The sequence below is a fragment of the Eleginops maclovinus genome, chromosome 7 (assembly GCF_036324505.1).
Source record: "Eleginops maclovinus isolate JMC-PN-2008 ecotype Puerto Natales chromosome 7, JC_Emac_rtc_rv5, whole genome shotgun sequence".
In the NCBI taxonomy this organism is placed as follows: Eukaryota; Metazoa; Chordata; class Actinopteri; order Perciformes; family Eleginopidae; genus Eleginops; species Eleginops maclovinus.
In genome coordinates this window covers 5,753,867-5,773,634 of record NC_086355.1, presented here as the reverse complement: position 1 = coordinate 5,773,634, position 19,768 = coordinate 5,753,867, and the positions used below count along the sequence as shown (strand labels likewise).

Below are 19,768 nucleotides of genomic sequence, written 5' to 3'. Positions count from 1 at the left end.
GTGTTACAATTTCCATTTAAAGATATCTAGTTGGTCTCTCAATTCTTCAAAATATCCACATAGCCTTAGCCCAAGGACTAGTTGTTCCTACTGAAGTCAAGACAAATCCAAAACGAAAAAGAGACTGAACATGTTTATCCTTATTTTTATTATATATATATTCTTTGAAGAAGGGCACTTTAGCCTAGACACATCACAAGGTGTGTCCTTTAAAACTTGGCAGACTTTGTAGAAGCTTTTCTTTGGCTTTCATGACAGGAAGGGGGAGTCGCATCATCTAAAAGTCATCCATCCTTTATTCCATTCACTATCCTCTGAGAAATGGCTCCTGGCAGTGTGTAGAACAGCAGGGCGAGGAACAGCACTGTGATGAGCAGCAAAAAGGCGATGATGATGTACTTCTTGTAGCTCCGCCACACCAAGTGGAAGAAACACTTGAAAGGATTGACGAACCACGAGAAGGAAGTGTCTGGACGACTGGGGGACAAAGAGAAGAGGAGTGAGAATTGCACACGCTGCAGAGTACACAGTTTAGTTAAAGTGGATGAGAAGCAGCTTTGTGTACAGGTGGGGACTGCTGATACTGAGTCGACTCAACGAAATCATGAGAAGGGCATACATTCAGATTCAACACCGTTTTAGTGTTAACTCATTGTTTTGAACCTCTAAACACATTTTCTCACAATGTTTTCTCTTAAGCTCCTACCTCGGAAGTTCACACTGTCAAAGCAACAAACACCTTCAGAGAGAGAACACACACACACAAACCAGATTAGATTTTTTTGGAGAGAATACTGCCGGACTCTTACTTTGGTTTTGGAAGAGGCTCCGGCTCCTTGCGTGCTTTGCCAGCTGGATTTTTCTCGGCCTCCTCCCCTGTCACAAGATGGAACTCCACCTCCACTTTTCCCTGATGGATTAAGAGCACATAACTCCATTAATAAAACGTTTTCACAACTGTGAGTCAAAGTTGCAGTCGTACTGTGAGCTTTTTGGGCAGTGTGTACACTTCAAAAGCGTTGTCGCTATAGTACAGTGTTTTTCAAACCAGTATTTTCCATTAAATCTTCCACAAAATATACTATGACATTTGCGTCATATTTTACATACATCAAGGTACCCGTACCTCACATTGGAACTGTATTAAGCACTCGAAACAGCAAAAGTAAGTACAGGATTACACACATCGGGACACAGCTTTGATTTGTGCATTGTGTGTGTGTGTGTGTGTGTACCGTCAGCTCTCCAGCTTTGGTGAAGGGCCACCAGCCTCTCGATCTCTTCTGCTGGAAGATGGAGATTCTATCTGTCCTGTCCGTCAACATGTCCACTTTACACGACTTTGCAGTCTTTGCCCCTCGAGGGAAGCCATGGAGGTCCAACTCCAACGTGCCTAGTCGACCCAGGCAAAACAATTTGTCAAATATACAAATGGAGAAACATGGATGGATTTTGGGATAGTGAGAGAGGAGAAAATAAGTGATAAATGGGTGGAGGGGAATGCTGATGCTGTGTATCTCTGACAGCTCCCCCAAAACCTCCAACCAAAACACAGATACACATTAATACACCGTCACACACACACACCTAGGAAGTCGTCAGAAGACAGCGTCTCGAAGTCCCAAACCTGCAGACTGAGGATGGCAGGAAGCTTCTGCTCTGTTTTGTCCAGAGAGAAAATGTGCTCTTTCTTCCTCACCACTACTATCTGTGAAGAGAGAGTGTGTTAGAAATGTTATATTGCTTTGCAGGTCACACTTATTTCAGCAGGGTTCATGAAATGTGACCCTACATCTGTCAGTCTATTTGCCAGTACCTTCTCAGCAGGCAGGTAGCAGAAGGGAAACACAAAGCGCCAGTTGAAGTTTCCCTCTCCGGTCAGAGAGTTGTAGTGGACGTCCGTCTCCTGCCGGTCGTGCTCTAAACCTTTCAACCAGCTACAGGGAACAAAGACAGCAGCAGTTTACATCAGCAGGAGTAAAAAGCTAATGTTTAGGCAATAAATTAACAACTGTACATCCGGTTCTAGGTAAGCTGAAGGCAACCAATGTTCAGCATGATCACGTTCAGTAGTCTCATCTAGCCATTTGTTAGAATTGGCCCTTTTTATGACACATAGAAGCTTCTGACATTCAACAGTAGAGTATTTACTGACAAAAAAAGCTTGTTAATGCCCCACTCTATACAGAAAAAGATCTGGAGTTACCCCTTGACGTAGATATCACTGGACTGTTGACCAGTAAGGAAGTTGCTATCCTCCAGAATCACATCTTCTGTGTTCCAGATGATGATACGCAGCTCGTACCTGAACACGAACACATTGGTGTTCAACATTAAGTGTTTTACAAATTGGCCTCCAGGTGCTGACAGAGACAGCTCTCACCCTTTTGGTTTTCGCGGTGAAATGTCCACTGAAGGTCCTGGGTGAGGTAAGTCCATGGGAAACATATCTACCCACATCTGGACCTGACCCTACACACACACAGGAGAACATTCAAACACTGTTTATGATGCAGATACATGTAAATGGCATATCAACATCAGTCTCCCTCACTCTATAGCACTCAACCCAAAAGCAGTAGCACTTTAAGTGTAGTTCTGGATTTGGCTGCATCAGATTGTATGGACTAACATTACCAACCTCCAGAATAAAAGCAGAGTATTTTAATCACTTTTCTTCATTTTAGTTTGTTAGTTTATGTCAGGATAAATCCAACATAATTATTGAGAAACTTATTGAGTCCTTTTTATTCTGAAAGTTTGTCTCATGGTACTGAAGGAAAAACGGACTTTTAAAGAATTAATTATTATATTTTTTATATTACATTCAGACACAATTTACATTATTAAATAGCTTCAAAAGAAAAAAAAATACCTGGTCCATGCCGGGCCGAGCCTTGTTGAACAGAGTCCTGGTCTCTATGTGTTCTGGTACCAGCTTGCATCCCACATCTGGGATCTCTGACCAGCGGTGCAGGATCTTTAGAGACAAGTGCTCATAGGACTCCAGCGGCTCGTCTGAGACACATGCACACATTATTAATGTCACACACACACACACACCCTAAATATGTAGTGTGAACAGTCTTTACCTTCAATCATGAAGAGCGTCTTGCCGGCAAAAACTTTGCCTGCCACAGTGATGCGTCCTGGTGCAAATTTAGGTTCCTCCAGACCGTTATCTCTGCAACGCTTAGTCAGCAGCTCTGACGGCTTCAGGCAGTCTCTCCAGGCATTATAACCGTCACTAACAGACAGACAGAGAAAGGCAGAATTGATACCTGTTGTAGTATCATTATCAAGTTGCTTTTAATACAAGTGTCAGCTTAATCAAACTGTAATGTTCACAAACAGCAGGAGCTCCACGAAGACAAAGGCCCAGACTCACAGGCTGTACTCAGTAGGGAGTCCACAGGTGGCTCTGTGTCGGCTGTAGAATCGGTTCTCCAGGTCGATGCGAGTCTCTCCTATCAGGTCATCCCCGCCCACCATGTCATAGTCATAGATCACCACCGACAGCAGAGACTCCTGAGGAAACGACCCGTGCATCTCAAAAGATCTACAAGCAGGAATTGGAGCAGTTATGTTTCAAGTATACAACCAAATATTGCCTAAGTCTAGTTCTACTTTTAAACTAAGGGGGAAAAGCTATCAGTCACACACCTTCCAAACACAGGATTCAGCTGTTTGGGAATGTAGTTGTCTCTGTCTTTGATTTCCTGCTTGCCAAGCCGAAGCACAATGTACGGGTCGGACTTTCCATCCGGATCAGATGGGTGCAGGTTAGACGCCTGGAGAGAGTGGGGAATAAAAATAGCATCTTATCCGTACATATTGGTGACAGAATACATATTGTAAAAGGCATACAAGTAACTTAAAATAACAATAAAATAAACAGTAGGCCTATCCTGTGGGATTAAAATAGTTCAAGTAGCACAAATATAAAATGCTGCATTAAAACTAAAGCTTTACAAACAGCAAACATGACGTAAACACAGAAACATCTGTGATTTGTTATCCTGTGCCATATAAAGTTCACTTGATACGGGCAACAACAGCCTAAGTGATAAATGTATACTATTAGTTTGAATATAAAGAAAACTGGAAGCTCTAACTAAACACAATTCTTTCATAACTATGAGTTTCAGTCATAATGTAAGGCATGAGGAATGCTTTTTTTTTTCTTGCAGGAATTTTAAACATCTTTAATGAAGCGTAGTTACTTTAAACGCAGTATTTTATTTCCAGAACTTTGTAAAGTTATAATGAGATGCTCTCAACAGCTGTGCAGTTTAGTCTAAATGATAAAACTGATCTGTAGAAATGAGGACGTACAGAGACGATGTAAACCCGTATGAGGACTTGGACCTTCCCGTTGTGCGGGATTCCTCTGTTAACTTTGATGGCTCCCATGTCAGCGGAATCTTCCCAATCCTCTTCCTCTTCCTCGGTCATCTTATACAGGCAGAATCGCCCCTGCAGGAAAGATTTTACACAAAGTTTATAAGATCAATATTTGGGATATGTCATTGGTTTCCAAGGAGGACTTTCAATTGTTGTCTCACCTTAAATTTGCCAACAAATCTCTCCTCACTCGCCCCCTCTTCCTCGTTGGCTTTTCCTCTGAACAGCTCGTATGTGCTAACCCAGTCATCAAAAGGTCCAAACTCTGCCTCCAGCTCCTTGTTGTACAGCTGTAGAGAGATGGTCAGCACATTCCATGTAACTATTCTACCTGTATGTATCATTACCAAGATATGTGGTTAGTATTTTTTTACCAGCACATATTCAAAAGTATATATTAGAACAACTTTACAGTGTATCCTTTTTGCACACGGATCAGAGACATCCACTCTTCAAAACAATGACAATGATAACGTAGCATACCTGCTAACAGGTGCAACACAACTTATATGAGGGCAAGGTGGTTGTCAATCAAAACACAGTCGGTATACACTCTAGCGCTCCTTCATTTGGAGCATCTAGTTTGAAATCAGTCAGTGTCTGCTGGGATCCTGATGAAAATGCAGTGTTTGTGCTTTAATTACCTTGAGTGTGGCTAATTTAGTAGACAGGACAAGGTTTGGTTCGAGAGTTCCTTTCTCTTTCTGTTTCTTCTTCTTGTCTCCATCCGAGCTGCTGACTGTTGAAACAAAGGAGACACAAAGCAAAGGGGAATGGATGTGAAGAGTTATCAAAACGAAGTATTTGCATTGTGATGTCAAAGCGGTTAACTCCCAGTTTTCAGAATACACGTCACCGGCACACATAAGCTATTATGCCAAAATAGAAAGAATGTGCTCTCCCTTCAAAATGGTGTAGTATGCAGAATTTTCTCAAGAAATGTTATGGAGTCATGCAAAAATAATCGTCCTCAATCATTACTTGTGGCCCACTAGAACTTTACATTTTTGGGCATAGAGCACCACTCGGATGTATAACCCTGATCCAAAAAGTACTGTAAGGTGTGCAGCACGCTTTAAATCATAGGTTGCTAAATACTGATTTGTCAAGACCATCAGCATCTGAAACATAGGCAAGGTTGCTCCCCTTTTTTCATTCACACTCTAGTTTGCTTGACCGTTGCTGCTCTCTCTTGCTCCATAGCCGAGAACAAAGGGGCCAACTTGAATGCTGCTGACATTTGTACATTATATTCCTTTAATGACAATCTTTATTGTAGTTGCACGTCTTTGTCCTTACCTAAGGAGGCTATTCCAGCGCTGAGCAAGCCCTCCAACGGCAAAGCTGCAATACACAAAAATGTGTTTGTGTGTGTGTGTGTGTGTGTGTGTGTGTGTGTGTGGGGGGGGGGGGTATCAGTTAGCACACAGTATTTCCTTTCAACCAAGTGTTCACAGATACCCCAATGTACCATCAGAGGTGTTCATACCTTTTTCAAAGACCTGAGGGAATGGAGAGCCGTCCTGTTTGGTCTGCAACAAAAATGGGGGGGGGACATGTCCCATTAACTTACCTATATGTTTTGGAACTTTTGCAAAAAATACTTGATTATTAAAGCTACCTGTTTGTCCACAGATGCGAAGTATTTGGACCACCAGTCGATGACACACTCTGCTGATTCGTCAGCGATGGTCCTTTTCTTCCGCTTGGTGGAGCGACCACGAGTGCCCGCTAGTTTGCTGTCCTGGATGTAAAATAGACATGCAAAATAATACTTAAATATACTATATGTTATGCATAACAACCCAATTTATTGTAACCTCATGCACTTTAATACACGTTGCACTTTCTGTTTGGATGCAAACTGCATTTTGTTGTAATCCCATTTTATTGATGTAGTTTTTTAAATATGCGGTCTCTTTCACCCTTTTCTTCCAGGGTCCTTTCTCCAGGGTGGATGGAGGTGGAGGTGGAGGAGGAGGATAAGGAGGAGGAGGTGGTGGTGGAGGTGGGGCTTCCTCCTCCACAGTGATGAGGAAATCTTGACTTGTTAGTACTGCAGTCGAACTGGTCTCTCCAGCAGGCTGAAACAATCCTATTAGACGAGAGACAAAGATAAATATTTTTATGGGTTAAGGTCAACTGAGCCTCCTGGATTAGAGGCTCGATGAGGCTTAGTCGTTTTATATATCATTTCATGATAAAGTCATAATACCAACAGGCACAAGACGTTTTCTGTTATGTCAATTGATGAAGTTAGAGAAAATTGGATATAACTGAACACTTCCAGCAAGTGGACCATGTGATAAAGTATTTCAATAATGAATCTTCAAGTTCAGTATGCAAATTGCTGGTACGATCAGAGTAACTGGCATTTAAGGATTAGAGATATTAAAAAATACTTTAGAAATTGGCTTTCTGGTCGCAAAATCACTCAATGTAACTATAGCATTTTCTCTGCTCTGCAACAATAACAGTAAACAGGCAGCATCCAAAAAATGATGCGGACAAATGTAGTTGTTATTAATACCTATAACAGCAATAATGTGCTTGCACAGCTTTTTTGGTGTCAATAACAGCAGAGCATTGGACACACATTTATCACCTTCATCACGTTCATCACGTGGCTGCTTTGGGGTCACGACCATGGGTGGTTGGTGTGTTACTACAGGAGCAGGCGGGGCTGGGGGTGGAGTGTATTTGAAGGCCTTGAGATTGTTGATGATGTGGCTTCCAACCAATGTGCTGCGACCAAAGGCTCGCCAATCCACAACGGTGATGCTGAGAGGAGGGTGGAGTTGCTCGTTCTCTGGTAACTCCTAAATAGTAGCAAAATGGAGTAGAACTTAATACATAATTCAATACATGTATTAATCCCTGAGCCAGACTCGACACAGAGACACCATTGTACCATGAACCATGTGTGATTGTTGAACATCCAATTACAAATCAGGGGAGTACTTAAGATCACTGTCAGTTTAAGATTAATAAACTCACATTCAGCCTCAAGAGCAATAAGGTCTATCAATGCTGTGTTGGTCTTACCAGCACTATGGCATCAACCAGCGTGGTGAAGTTTGGGTTGGAATTGTACTTCTGAATGACGGAGGAACGCAGTGTTTTACCTGCACACTCTATGAAGACCTGAAGGAAAGACAGTGTTGGTTGTTTAATTTCACATTACGTTTTTTTAATTATTTCCAACATTTTCAGATCCATTATAGTGTGAATTAACTGATCGAGCCAAGAGTAATGTATTGCTCATTTCATACCCAACCTGAAGCACTCTATAGATGAAGCACTATAAACAAATAATAAAAAACAATAAAAGCAAAGCAAGTTCTATCCCTTGGTAACCTTGATTCTTTAAATGCTGGAAGTCTTGTGTGTGATGGAAGCTGTTTTGTTGTGTTTTCAAAACAGAGCAAATAATGTTGTTTGTGTGTTTGTGTGCACCTGTGGACGATCAACAGACAGGAACTGAACCTTCTTCAGCTCCCTCAGACCCCAGAATAACACCTGGTGGACAGAACACACACATAAAGATTTGTTGAGTTAAGGTCTTTGGCTGGATACTGAGTCCATAACAGATCTGCTGGGTTAAAACGTTAAACCACTCTCAGGTTTGACAAAAGGACGAATAGTCATAAAATGTCAGAGGAGCATTTATCATAAATACGTGTTTATGTTTTTCATTGACAATTATTCCAGAAAAAACACATTTAAAAAACAGGGTGTCCGAAAACACACACACCTCCAGCCTGTAGGTGCTGAGAACAGGTCTGATGTTGGCAGGGACGGTGTAGAAGCCGCCTTCTCCTGCCTCCAACGCCGGCAGACTCTGCTCTCCAGACTCTTGGATCTACACATTAAAGTCAATGAGCCTTAATCATCATTAGAGCTTCCTACTATAATCTGCATCCTGCATCCTCGCTATGAGAAAAAGGACTGGTAATCTCTAAAAGTTTTACCATTATTTTCTGTTCATTTGATTCTTTTTTCCTTAGTATATCTGGTTTTTGGATGACATCTTTATTCTTGATGTTTAATATATTATTCTGAGTGACTTTCTTAATTGTTTGGTAATTGTGTCCCGTTACTTTAACAGAACGCTCTTCTGGATTTTACCTGCTGATTAAATTAAATCAAACAATATGTGTGTGTATTATTTTGCGAAACTCAGATAGATACTAGTCCTAGTAGGCCATGACAAACAACTGGATCACATTTCTGCGGTTACAATCAGGATGGAAACTAAACGTTTAATAGACTGGCCTGCAGTAGTTCAAATGCAGCCAGCAGGTCTCCTCCAGGCTGGCAGCCACAGTGCAGCGGGCTGTACTGCAGAGTTGGAGGTGTGTAGGGGTCGGAAGCCAGCCGGACCTCAGGCACCGCCACCGTGGCTCCTAGATACTCTGCCTTACCCTACAGGGAGAGATCAGATAGAGGAGGTCACAAGGTCAATTCAAAATATCTAAAACAGGGATTAAACCAATGCTGGATAGACCATCTGCTACCTTGGAAATAACTAATCCAATGAAACTGCATAAGTCTTTTGGGGTGACTAGACACATTTTTTAGTTTTCTATGTCTCTTATGATTATGAGTGTTCTACAGTATTGCAATTATACATGGTACAGGTGTGTGTCCACTGCTTTAAAGTCAAAAGAGCAAAACCAAATGAAATGTATAGGTCAAGCCTTTGAGAAAATCTATCAGATCAGAAATATGGGTTCTGACGACTTAATAAGGTGAGACTGAAGCACTCTTTTGAACAGAGTCAATCCTTTAATAGTTCTTGTTCATGCAGCTGCTGTAATGCAAGAAAGATTTGATCTGATCATTATTATCTCGTTTTGTATTTTATTGTGTTGTTTCGTATCGTACTTGGTTAATCTGTCAATGGATCTATCAAAGTAGCATTACCAGTGTGTCCTCGTCGTACACCTCGATGAGAATGCGCGGTGGCTCCTCCCGGATGTGCTGCAGATCTCCACTCAGCATTAGACGGCTCATCATCAAACACTGATTCCATGTCGGGCTGAGAGTCTGACTGATCACCTGACAGCAACAAAAAACACACCAAGACCGCACATTGAAAGCAACAGCTCAGGAGACACAATATATATGACAACTTCACAAGATTGAATTGCTTATACAACCTTATATTGATGTTCTTAGAACCAAAACAGACACTTACGTTGGTGGTTTGGCTGTTGGATAGATATGTAACTCGGGCGAAAGGGTCAGACAGGCCGGAGGTGTCTGCAGCTATGAGACCACGGGCTTGATACATGTGGCACCTCATCTCAAATTTATACTGCTCTGGAGACAAAGACACAACATAACATGTAGTTTAGGGTGACTTAAAAGCAGGAAACCCCTATTCTAAAAAAAGATCTTAGTAGATCATGGTATCTACTGCTGTGGAAACTTACTCAAATCTAATGTAACCTGGTAGTCATACTGTACATGTCATGGTTCTTATTGCAATATCCACAGTGAATCCTTTTAATTGCATTTCTTTATCTTCATGTGTATCAAAACGTCTCCTGTCTTTCATTTGTAACGTCAGTTTCTTCTAACTCCCTTCCTCGATAACATTTATACCATGAGAAGATAGAGAAGTGTGCTAGCCTCTAGTGCGTTCTTCCCACGGTAATACTTTGTGATTGTTGTCAGGCTTGATCTCTGTCCTTTTCAGTGGAAAAGTTATTGATTCTGTTCAACTTTCTTTAGACAAAAGATGAAAAAACCATCAAAGAACGCTGTTGTAGCTTTGCTGTTTACTCATGTCTCAATTGGAGATTCACGTTGAATTTCCACGCCAAAGGCAGAAAAAGTAGCTGTCCGGTAAAGTGTATCATCTGATTCTAGGAACAAATGCTCAAGACAATTAATGTTTGGTATCTTAGCCGCAGTATTGAATTATTTAGTCCAAATTGAGCTCCATTATTGTTTTTAATGATCAAAAAGAAGTCAAATTAAATGTGTACTGTCATTTTAAATATGTAAAGATCAAAGATGAAAATAACCAGAGAAATGGAGGGATTGTGAAAATCTGAAAGTCGCTCACCTGTGCAGAGCAGGCGTTTGGGAGGGCAGCTGGCGTCAGCATCCCCTCTGGCCGGGCTGAACCCTGCAGGAAGGTCGTCCAGCATGTGGTTGGAGTCTGAGCAGGTTCCAAACCACAGATACACATCCAGCTTCGCTTGGACTGACAAGCCTGCAACACGCTTCCCTGGAGGCTACACACACACACACACACACACACACACACACACACACACACACACTGATTTATGAAGTCTCTCTGCAAGCATTTCTACATCGAACAAAAAATAGTGTCAAGGCAGTGTGTGTGTGTGTGTGTGTGTGTGTGTGTGTGTGTGTGTGTGTGTGTGTGTGTGTGTGTGTGTGTGTGTGTGTGTGTGTGTGTGTGTGTGTGTGTGTGTGTGCGGGTGTACCTTTAGAAACAGTGTTAGCATCTTGCCACAGTGGATTCCGCGGGCCTCCTGGCTGCTGGAGAAGAGCAGGTCTCTGGCGCGGACCCGAGCGTACGCAACACGCTTGTTGTTACTTAACAACCACACAAACACGTCGGGCACCGTGTGCTGGGGCTGCAGAGAGTGAGGGCGTCCACATGTGTGCAAGGAAAGTTTGTAAGCACAAGTTAAATAAAGTGGTTTCTCTTAACCAACTGTCAGAATGTACATGTAGCACACACACATCCTCACACACACCTCCTCCACAAGGAAGCGTAGTTTCTGTGTGAGTTTTGTTGCTTTCTGCAGCATTTCTTTCACACCACCAGTTTTTCTCTTCCTCTCTCCCAAGGACTGGGCCTCGCCTATCATACTCTCCTGCAAAACACACACACACACACACACTTTATTTTTCTGCAAATGAACTGCTGACATGATAAAAAAACACTGATAGCGGACCAAATCCTAGAAGCTATAAAAGATAATAATAATAATAATAATAATAATAATAATAATAATATATTCATTATAAACAGAAACTGCAGGTAAACAAATGATTAACTATATAATAATAATAGCAATTATTTAGCAATTTATAGCTCCAACACCTTCCCAGCTGGAGGACATAAAAAGTCAACAATAGATGTGCTTTTTAAGTCGGGCAAAAAAAATAAAATCTTAGGTTTCCCCACCAGTTCCTGTTTGCACATGGTGAGGCGTTTCCTGTCCAGCTGTGTCAGGTAGCTGGACTTCATCTCTGCCTTCAACTTGGCCTCTGCCGCTGTGATGAAACCCCTGCAGAAACACAGTTTGAGGGCTTGACTGTGACTTGGGCAAGAGGTACATTTTTAGATACACTTCTAACATTATTTGTATTCTATTAGGTCCCCTTGATATTTTGGTTCTCTGTGAATCCTCCCAATGAAGCTGATCAGCAGCAGGTGGAAGGAGCAGCCCGTATCATGGAGGTAACACCAATCTGTCCACACACTTTCCCTTGTAAGGTTATAGTCGACTTATAGTTGTGTCTCATAGAGCACAACATTAGGCCAGTTGCGATACTTAATCACCTGATAAGGGTTATATGAGCAGACTGCGATCATTTAGCACTCGTAGGGTCTTGTGATACCTTGATAATCCAGCTGCTGTGCACAATACATAAACATTTCAATGTAAGCTAAGACACAGTTATACAATGTCTCACAATGAAGCAATGAGCTTGGTGCCCATAGAAATCTTGTATTTACAAACACCCACCTTTAATCGGTTATACTGCGATAAAAGGATTTTCTTAAAATGAATATTGAGTTCGAGATTGCTCTTGTTTATGTTTTGTGTTCCATGTTTTACATTGTGTAAATACCTGGCGTCCATGCAGAATTCTTTGAGGATGGTTCGGAATAAAAGCTCTGTTCCTGGGTCTGACTTCTTGTGCAGCTCGGCTACACTGGCCAGACCCTCTTCCTAAGAGAGAAACAATCAGTGATTTTTCACTTTAACAACTACCTCAATTCACTCTTATATTATTACATTTCTGAAATCACAATAAAGTGTCAGTTGACGCGTCAGAAAAACAAGTTTCATAATCCTCTTGAACCATTGTAAGGATTTTTCCAATTCCCATAATTTGGCAATAGTAGTATGCATATGTGTGTGTGTGTGTGTGTGTGTGTGTGTGTGTGTGTGTGTGTGTGTGTGTGTGTGTGTGTGTGTGTGTGTGTGTGTGTGTGTGTGTGTGTGTGTGTGTGTGTGTGTGTGTGTGTGTGTGTGTGTGTGTGTATTTACAAACAGAACAGCTATGTTCTCCAGCATGTTAGAGTTGCAGAGACGGTAGGTTCTGTTCTCCCAGTGACTCAGCAAATGAATGCACGGCTTCTGCTGCTCCATGGGAAGATACATGTAGTACCTAAAAAGTGTAACATACATGAGAAAAACAATGAAGGGAAATATTTAGTAAAGTAACAAAATGATCCTCCTAACAGGAATAAAAAAACATTATTAAACCATTAAACATCTAGAAATACTAAACCAAAAGTCAAGAAAGTGCATACACAACTGTTCTGCTGTACATAGCCTGGCTTTAAGGGCAGTTTTGATGTGCACAGTTGCAATACAGCCCACATCATGCACACTGTTTGCACATCTTTCGAGGCTCGTCGTAATGTCAATAATCAAACAACAGAGCGACTCAACTTGTTTCCTTCGACGATGCACGGTTTTTGTGGAGTTGTGGTGGACCTAGAGACCAGGGGGGGTTCCTGATGTTCTACGGCTAGGAGGGGGGTGTAAGGGGAGGAAGGGGGTGTCCTGGTGGGAGGGATGCCCATCGTGTCACTGCTGTCAGTGACTTCCAGCGCCCTCCTCCTCCGACTGACAGAAGGGCTGGGGGCAGGGAGGGGTGGGCCTGAAGGCTCCAGGACATTACCGTAGTTACCTTAGGAGGGGCAAAAGAAAGAGAGGGTTTCTTTAACCTGCAGGGGAGGAATGTTAACCATCACTGTACTTTTACTAATATGATATTGTACTTTTTACTTTACTTTATTTATCTATTTGATGACTTTAGTAACTTTCATCCAGATTCACATTAGGAGTAAAAGACAGCATCCAAAAACCATAGCGAGGTGGTTATATGTAAGGGCAGAACATCATATCAATAGGGGTTCACAAAAGATATCTTGCATGTTTGTGGTGAACACAATAAGGGGTCAATAATCCAATCTATTTATGCTCTTATGTTTAAGTAACATTTGCAATGCTTTTTTACGCAGTGGCATTTCAAACACCTTCAATTTCACTCAAAAACAAAAGGAAAAAATTAAAAAGAACCCAAGAGTTGTATGAGTGATTATATTTGATTACTTTAATGTGTGAATTGTGTCTGTGAAACAATAATGATGGGAAAGGAGTGAGAACGCTGGAATTGGCGACTCACCCAGAGAGAATTCGAAGTTGATGGCCTTGTCTCCGATCCTCCTGTCGATCAAGGTGGCTTCACATAACGCCCCGAACAAAAAAAAGCTCTCGTTGTTGTGATCATCCGCCTGGACACAGAAACATCTCTGTGAAACTCATTATGGTGGGACTACAGGAAAGGAAAAACTTCAAAAAGCACAACAGGGCGTCTTTAAAAACTCTACTCCATAGATCATGTATTTTTTGCCATCTGCCAAATCAATCTCATCAAGGGGATTGTGTACATTATTAAATTGCTATATCACAGTTCAATGCAGAGGAAGATTAAGGGTATTATTTAAAGAAAACATCTGACCATTGGAGGAGCTTCCACAGGCAGCACCTCAGCAGCTGCAGCTTTTCCTTTGTCATCTTCAGCTCCTGCTGCTGCTCCACCAGCTCCTCCTCCTGCAGGAGTCTTACCATCTTTCCCTCCTGCTTTTCCTGTTTTAGCGTCCTTCACCGTCTTGACCATCTTGCTGAGTTTGGACTCTGGGCCTGTCCCTCCTGATAGGATCTCCACTGTGAGCTCCATGTAGACCCGACCCCTGAAAGCAGCAAGAATTGGACAGTTTGGTAAGTTGCTTATGAATCTATCAATTTTCCCCATCATTTGAGTGATTTAAGATTGACCTGAAGGACACGCCCTCTCCGATGCCCTCATTAAGCTCCACTGTGTCATCCCCTATTGAGTAATTCCGGGCAGAGCCGTACAGGTTGATCCAAGCAGGACCAAAAGTTGGTAAAAACCCTGAAAGAAAAGAGAGAATGAAATAAAGAGAGACAAACAAAAGTCACCATGATCCCACCAACAATTCCAACCTTTGGATTACTGCCTTTCCTCACTTCCCTCTTACTAATGTCAACTTCGCCTGAACTTTTTCTCCTTTTCTTCCCATACCTTCATGAATTTAAACCTGCTCCCTTCCTCTCTCCTCACCTCTGTCTCCATCCTGCTCATTAGAGATGCGTCTCAGGTCAAAGTAATGTGTTCCTATCGCCACATCGCTCATGCTCCCCTCATCCCAGACCTGTGAGGAGAAAGAAGTCAGCATCCTGTCACGTCTATACTTGTGAATAATGTAGTTGTACATCTAAATATAAGGGGAAATTGAGGGGAGGTTTGCATAACGTTAGTACTTCCCCCTCCTACAAAGTAAAGCTCACACCTGGATCTTCAGTCTCTGACACAGAGGGGGAAACATCTCTGTGAACACGATCTGCTCGTTCCACACCGGGTCTGCTGTGGACTTCTGAGTGGATGTGCGACCCTGAGAGGCAATGGACAAAGGACATGTATGATCTGTATAATAGCTCTTAACAGGAACTAGTGCTTTTAAAGGGTTAAATGGGTGATGTTCAGTGATAAGGGCTTCCCCAACCCTAAGTGAAGTTAAAATGAAAAGCTTGAAAATGACATTCTCGCCCTAAGAAATTGAACAGCAGTTGAATTCTCTAGGAGTATAAGTGCACTCAAAGCTGATGTGAACTTCAGAACAGCTTTCTGTTTAGTTATTATAAAGTAAAGCATACATTTAAAAGGGATTTTTAAACCCACCACTCGTTTGAAGAAGCTGACCACTACATATGGGTCGATGAGTGCTGTGTTGTCTCCAATGAAGGCCTTGGTGACATTGGCCATGATGCTGGAGTTGTTCCTTGGAAGGCCTTCAGCTCGATACACCTTCACAGAGAACCGAGCCCACGGTCGCTCGGAGGGAAACCCTTCTGGAATCAGCAGGTTCCTGAGGTAAAGAGTTATGATTGCTCAAATGTTTTCTAAAAGATAGAACTGTTTCAACGCTTAAAGAGTGTAAGTGTTGTTGTAGCGGATAATAATTAATATACGAGTGTTATACTTGTCTATCTGCTCCTCAGCATCACTTGCTTTTGGTCCTGGCTGCATGCTGTCTCCCTTCGCTGAGACACTGATGTCACACTTTATGTATCCTTTGACGCCAGTGCTGATGTCAACAGGATTGGTCAGCATTGCCCATTTATTGATGAACTGGTGACCTGAGGGAGCAGAAAAGAGACAGTGGGTTGACCTCTGCGTGGAATAGTGAAAACTAACTTCAATCACACTTCCTCTTCTCTACGCTAAGCTAAACATGTCAGAAATATTTTATCTACCTGGCTGTTTGTACACTGTCCATGCATCCAGTTTAAACGACCCAATGCAGAAACTCCTCAGCATTTTAGAGTGCATCACCTGGAAAGAGTGAGATTCACAGAGAAGAGACAAAGCTTAAGCTTAAAACTGAGAAAAACATAGAATCTCAAACCAAAGAACAAACTAAATATGAGTAGACAAATATTATGATTGATAAAGAACACCTCTAATCTTAAACTTCTCTTTTGAAATGCTAATTTTTCTAACTCACCGTCAGTTTGATGACTTTGTCAAAGAATATGTCTTTGTGGGCAAAGAAGTCAAACACGAAATACTGGTGGAAAGAAGAGAGAGGCAAAATTAGGGTCTCAGGAATTAACGGTCACCAAAACTCACCAGTCTTTCTTTTACCTCATTGTAAAAGGGAGCATTGGTTCCCTCTTTGACTGACGTCTGTTTCTTCTCATCGCCGATCTCGATCACCACACTGGGGTCGATGTTCTCTCCGACCAGCTGCCGGGCCTCTGTGATGTTAATGGCAATCTACGGGCCAGAAAGAACATTACAAAAAATTGCTCAGATGAAAAGAAGTCGGTCAGGACTTATCATAGGCCTACTGTAAAGCCCATTCTTTCTTTGTATTCTTATTGTGATATTATGCACATTTTCCTTCATATATTTAATATTTGTATCATACATGTGCATCATACATGTGTTCTGTTTTCAGTTTTGCATCAAAATTATTTGTGTTGAATTAAATTACCCCTGTTTTCTACAATGCATGGTGAATTAAAGAGGAATACTACTCTCTGTCTGTGTCATCAGAAGCCCCAGTGAACTTGTGGAAATCTATACAAGTTGTAATAATGTTTTGCCTAGAATTTAAATTTTTTTTTTGCTATGATTTTCAATGAATATCCTGAAAGTCACACAGAATTTGTTCACAAAAAGAAACAAATCAGATATTCATTATTATTTATATTATTATTCTTTAATAAGTGGTACTGTTACTACTCCACAATCACCCCAAAAAGGTTCACCTTAAATCTGAATTAAGATAAACGGTGTGTTCTGTTGCTGTTACCTGGAAGCTCTGCGGTTTCCCTTCACTCTTCTGGATGAGCGTTTTCAGTTTGGCCCTGTGGAAGTTTCACTGTACAGGTCAGTTTCTCTCTCAGGTTATTAAAAGAGTTACATTTGAATATATGCCTGTAGAAGTTATTCATAATCAGTAGAGTGTCATTCAGACTGATCAACATTTTTTTTTAAAACGCCACATGCAGGTATGTAAATATTCTGATGTGCAGTCTGAGCATCAAGAGGCAATAAAGCTTAGTGCTTTGGGAGAGATTTCTAATACACCCGTAAACCCCTTCTCCCTCACATTGTATTTAAATGTAATATCATGTAATGTGAATATTAAATACCTTTTATTGTTTGGTATTACTCTGGTTCTGAAGGGAGGACCTTCTGGTTGGTCTTCAGAGTTTTCTCCCTCAAGCAGGGCCGAATCCTCAGAAGGCACCACTGCCTCACTGTCTGCACACACACACACACACACACACACACACACACACACACACACACACACACACACACACACACACACACACACACACACACACACACACACACACACACACACACACACACACACACACACACACACACACACACACACACACACACACACACACCTTTAATTAAATGGCTATTTCATGCTGTAATTCGGAGAAAACATAAACATGCAAGATGGCTGCAAATACAATACTGAGTTGTTTGCGTTCATCTTGCATTTACACAAGGGGAATCTGTGTGCTGAGCGCTAGATCTTAAAGAAAAGCTGTTGGTGCCACTGCTCTTAGGTTGTTAACTGATTAGTGTAAAGGCTTTTTTAATGTAACGCCAGAATCCAATTCCTGTCAAATGTCAAATCACAAATATTTAGTATCATTAAATAATTTCATGGGATGGTTATTAGCACTTTAGTTAAAAAGGTTGAGGCCATCACGAGGTTGAGTTTTGTCCTCGTAAACCAGAATGACCGTTCTCTCTATTTCACCGGTCCTTTACATGTGATTGTTTGACAAGGGTTAGTCTCCCCACAGAGATATGACTATAATTACTCTATTATACACTGCAAAAACAACCAAGACCCAGCGTGAGAGAGAGTGTGTGTTTGTGTGTGTGTGTATGTGTTTGTTTTCCAGGCCTTACCCAAAGCTCCCTCATTTGTCAGGACCAGGTCTGTGTTGTTTTTCTTCTTCTTCTTTTTCCCTTTCATGCCAAAAATCATCTTGGCCTTTCTGCTTGCAAAGAGAGAAGACTTTCAGTCAGTGAAATCTTATTTTCCATCTTCTCGGTTACAAATTATATACACATGAAATGAAATGGAAGAAGGAGGTTACAGTTCAGATTTATATGTAAATGTGTTTCGGAGTTTCACTCGTCAGTATTGGAGTTAATTATGTAGGGATTAATTTTGTCCAAAAATGCTTTAAAAATGATGTGAAAGTAAAAATGCGATGTTAAAAAAATCTCGTCTAAAAAACTGCGTTAACCCTTTCCAGTTCCGTCATTTTTGTGGATTCTGGAAAGGATTTCAATAAAATGTATGTAAGTGCCATTAACCATGATTAGAGAAATTGTGTGTAAGTGGAAACACATTTTGAACAAATGAAATTCCCATCAACTCATTAAAACCTTTTTGCCCTAAAATCCCCCCAAAAATGTATTTGAACAATTGAGATATTTTCTTGTTCTGCATCTCAATGCGAATTTTACTAGTGTCAGAACAAAATAGATTCTTTAAACGACTCACGGCTGCTGCGATGTAGAACTGTCTGGATTATCCATTCAGTCCAGAAAAAGTTTTCTTTGTTCTCCTTTCTTTCTTCTACTAACTTTCACTGCAACATCTCACAACTGGTTGCTTTTCATGCAATCTAAATGCTTAATGATGTCTGAGGATTTGCTTCCTCCTCTTCTATCTCTGCTCAGACATTGTCCTGGATGAGGCTGAATAATACAGCATGTGATCCTGGCTAATTCCCAGCACAGAATTATCCTGTGAGCTCTCTTGTTAACCTACTCTGCTCAGTCTCTACCCCCTTTTCTTCACACGAAAGCCTTTATTATTTTATTTAACCGCACTGCAAATAAAGATGTATGTTACATCCTTCAACTCGTCCTCACGGAAAAGCCTGCTTTCTTTCCACACCTGCTTTCTCATGCCCGATTATTTAACTTGATCCAGTCGGTCTTAAGTATCCCTTAAACCTGAATATCCAGCTCAGCTCTTCCTTACTCCTAAAGAAAATATTCTGTTTCCATCTCAGCCCATGTTTACCTCTCTGTGGTTCCAGCGGGCGATTTTCTTTAAAGTGTTGTGTTTGTTTGTGGTTTTTAGGTTCTTAGAAAGTACCATACACTTCTGTTTACTAATGCTGCCTGCCAGGATGTTCTCATGAAAAGTTTTCCCTTTCCTGTAGTGGGTTTTTGTGCATGTAAATAGTCTGTAAAGAAGTGATAGGCTAAGGACCGGGACATCTCAAAGCATGAGGCAGCCTGAGAATGATAAAGTCCTTGTTGAACATTAAAGCATGGAAACATGTCACCGTAGAGGCACAAAATACAAATATGACCTTGAAGATGAGCATAATAGTGCCCCTTTAACTAAAAGCATGAAGTATTACAGGAAGAATGCAGTTATATGATCTACCTAGGTCCTGTTCATAATATCTTACAACTTTTTTGAAGGAGGTCCGTGAAGCAAAATCTTATCATCCTTTGATGAGTATCAAATTCTAAGGAC

General features: G+C 41.3%; 1 protein-coding gene across 1 annotated transcript; it reads right to left on the bottom strand.

The window, feature by feature from the left end:
- Positions 1-129: 129 nt before the first annotated feature.
- On the bottom strand, positions 130-19,026 carry fer1l6 (fer-1 like family member 6). Its single transcript, XM_063887830.1, has 46 exons — positions 18,776-19,026; positions 18,172-18,260; positions 17,382-17,493; positions 17,039-17,093; positions 16,366-16,497; positions 16,226-16,288; positions 15,975-16,053; positions 15,701-15,857; positions 15,400-15,586; positions 15,011-15,112; positions 14,782-14,872; positions 14,475-14,592; positions 14,158-14,389; positions 13,822-13,930; positions 13,083-13,323; positions 12,675-12,795; positions 12,253-12,353; positions 11,582-11,684; positions 11,148-11,267; positions 10,872-11,024; positions 10,481-10,652; positions 9,605-9,729; positions 9,331-9,465; positions 8,680-8,829; positions 8,159-8,266; positions 7,861-7,923; positions 7,450-7,548; positions 7,010-7,223; positions 6,330-6,499; positions 6,026-6,148; positions 5,894-5,936; positions 5,704-5,748; positions 5,049-5,143; positions 4,566-4,694; positions 4,336-4,476; positions 3,664-3,791; positions 3,389-3,559; positions 3,093-3,247; positions 2,876-3,018; positions 2,384-2,472; positions 2,207-2,305; positions 1,817-1,937; positions 1,588-1,708; positions 1,236-1,393; positions 810-910; positions 130-477 (listed from the first exon to the last, which is right to left on the bottom strand). Exons 1-46 carry the CDS (start codon positions 18,808-18,810, stop codon positions 285-287), a joined length of 5,691 nt encoding a protein of 1,896 aa, XP_063743900.1. The 5' UTR covers positions 18,811-19,026; the 3' UTR covers positions 130-284.
- Positions 19,027-19,768: the final 742 nt, after the last annotated feature.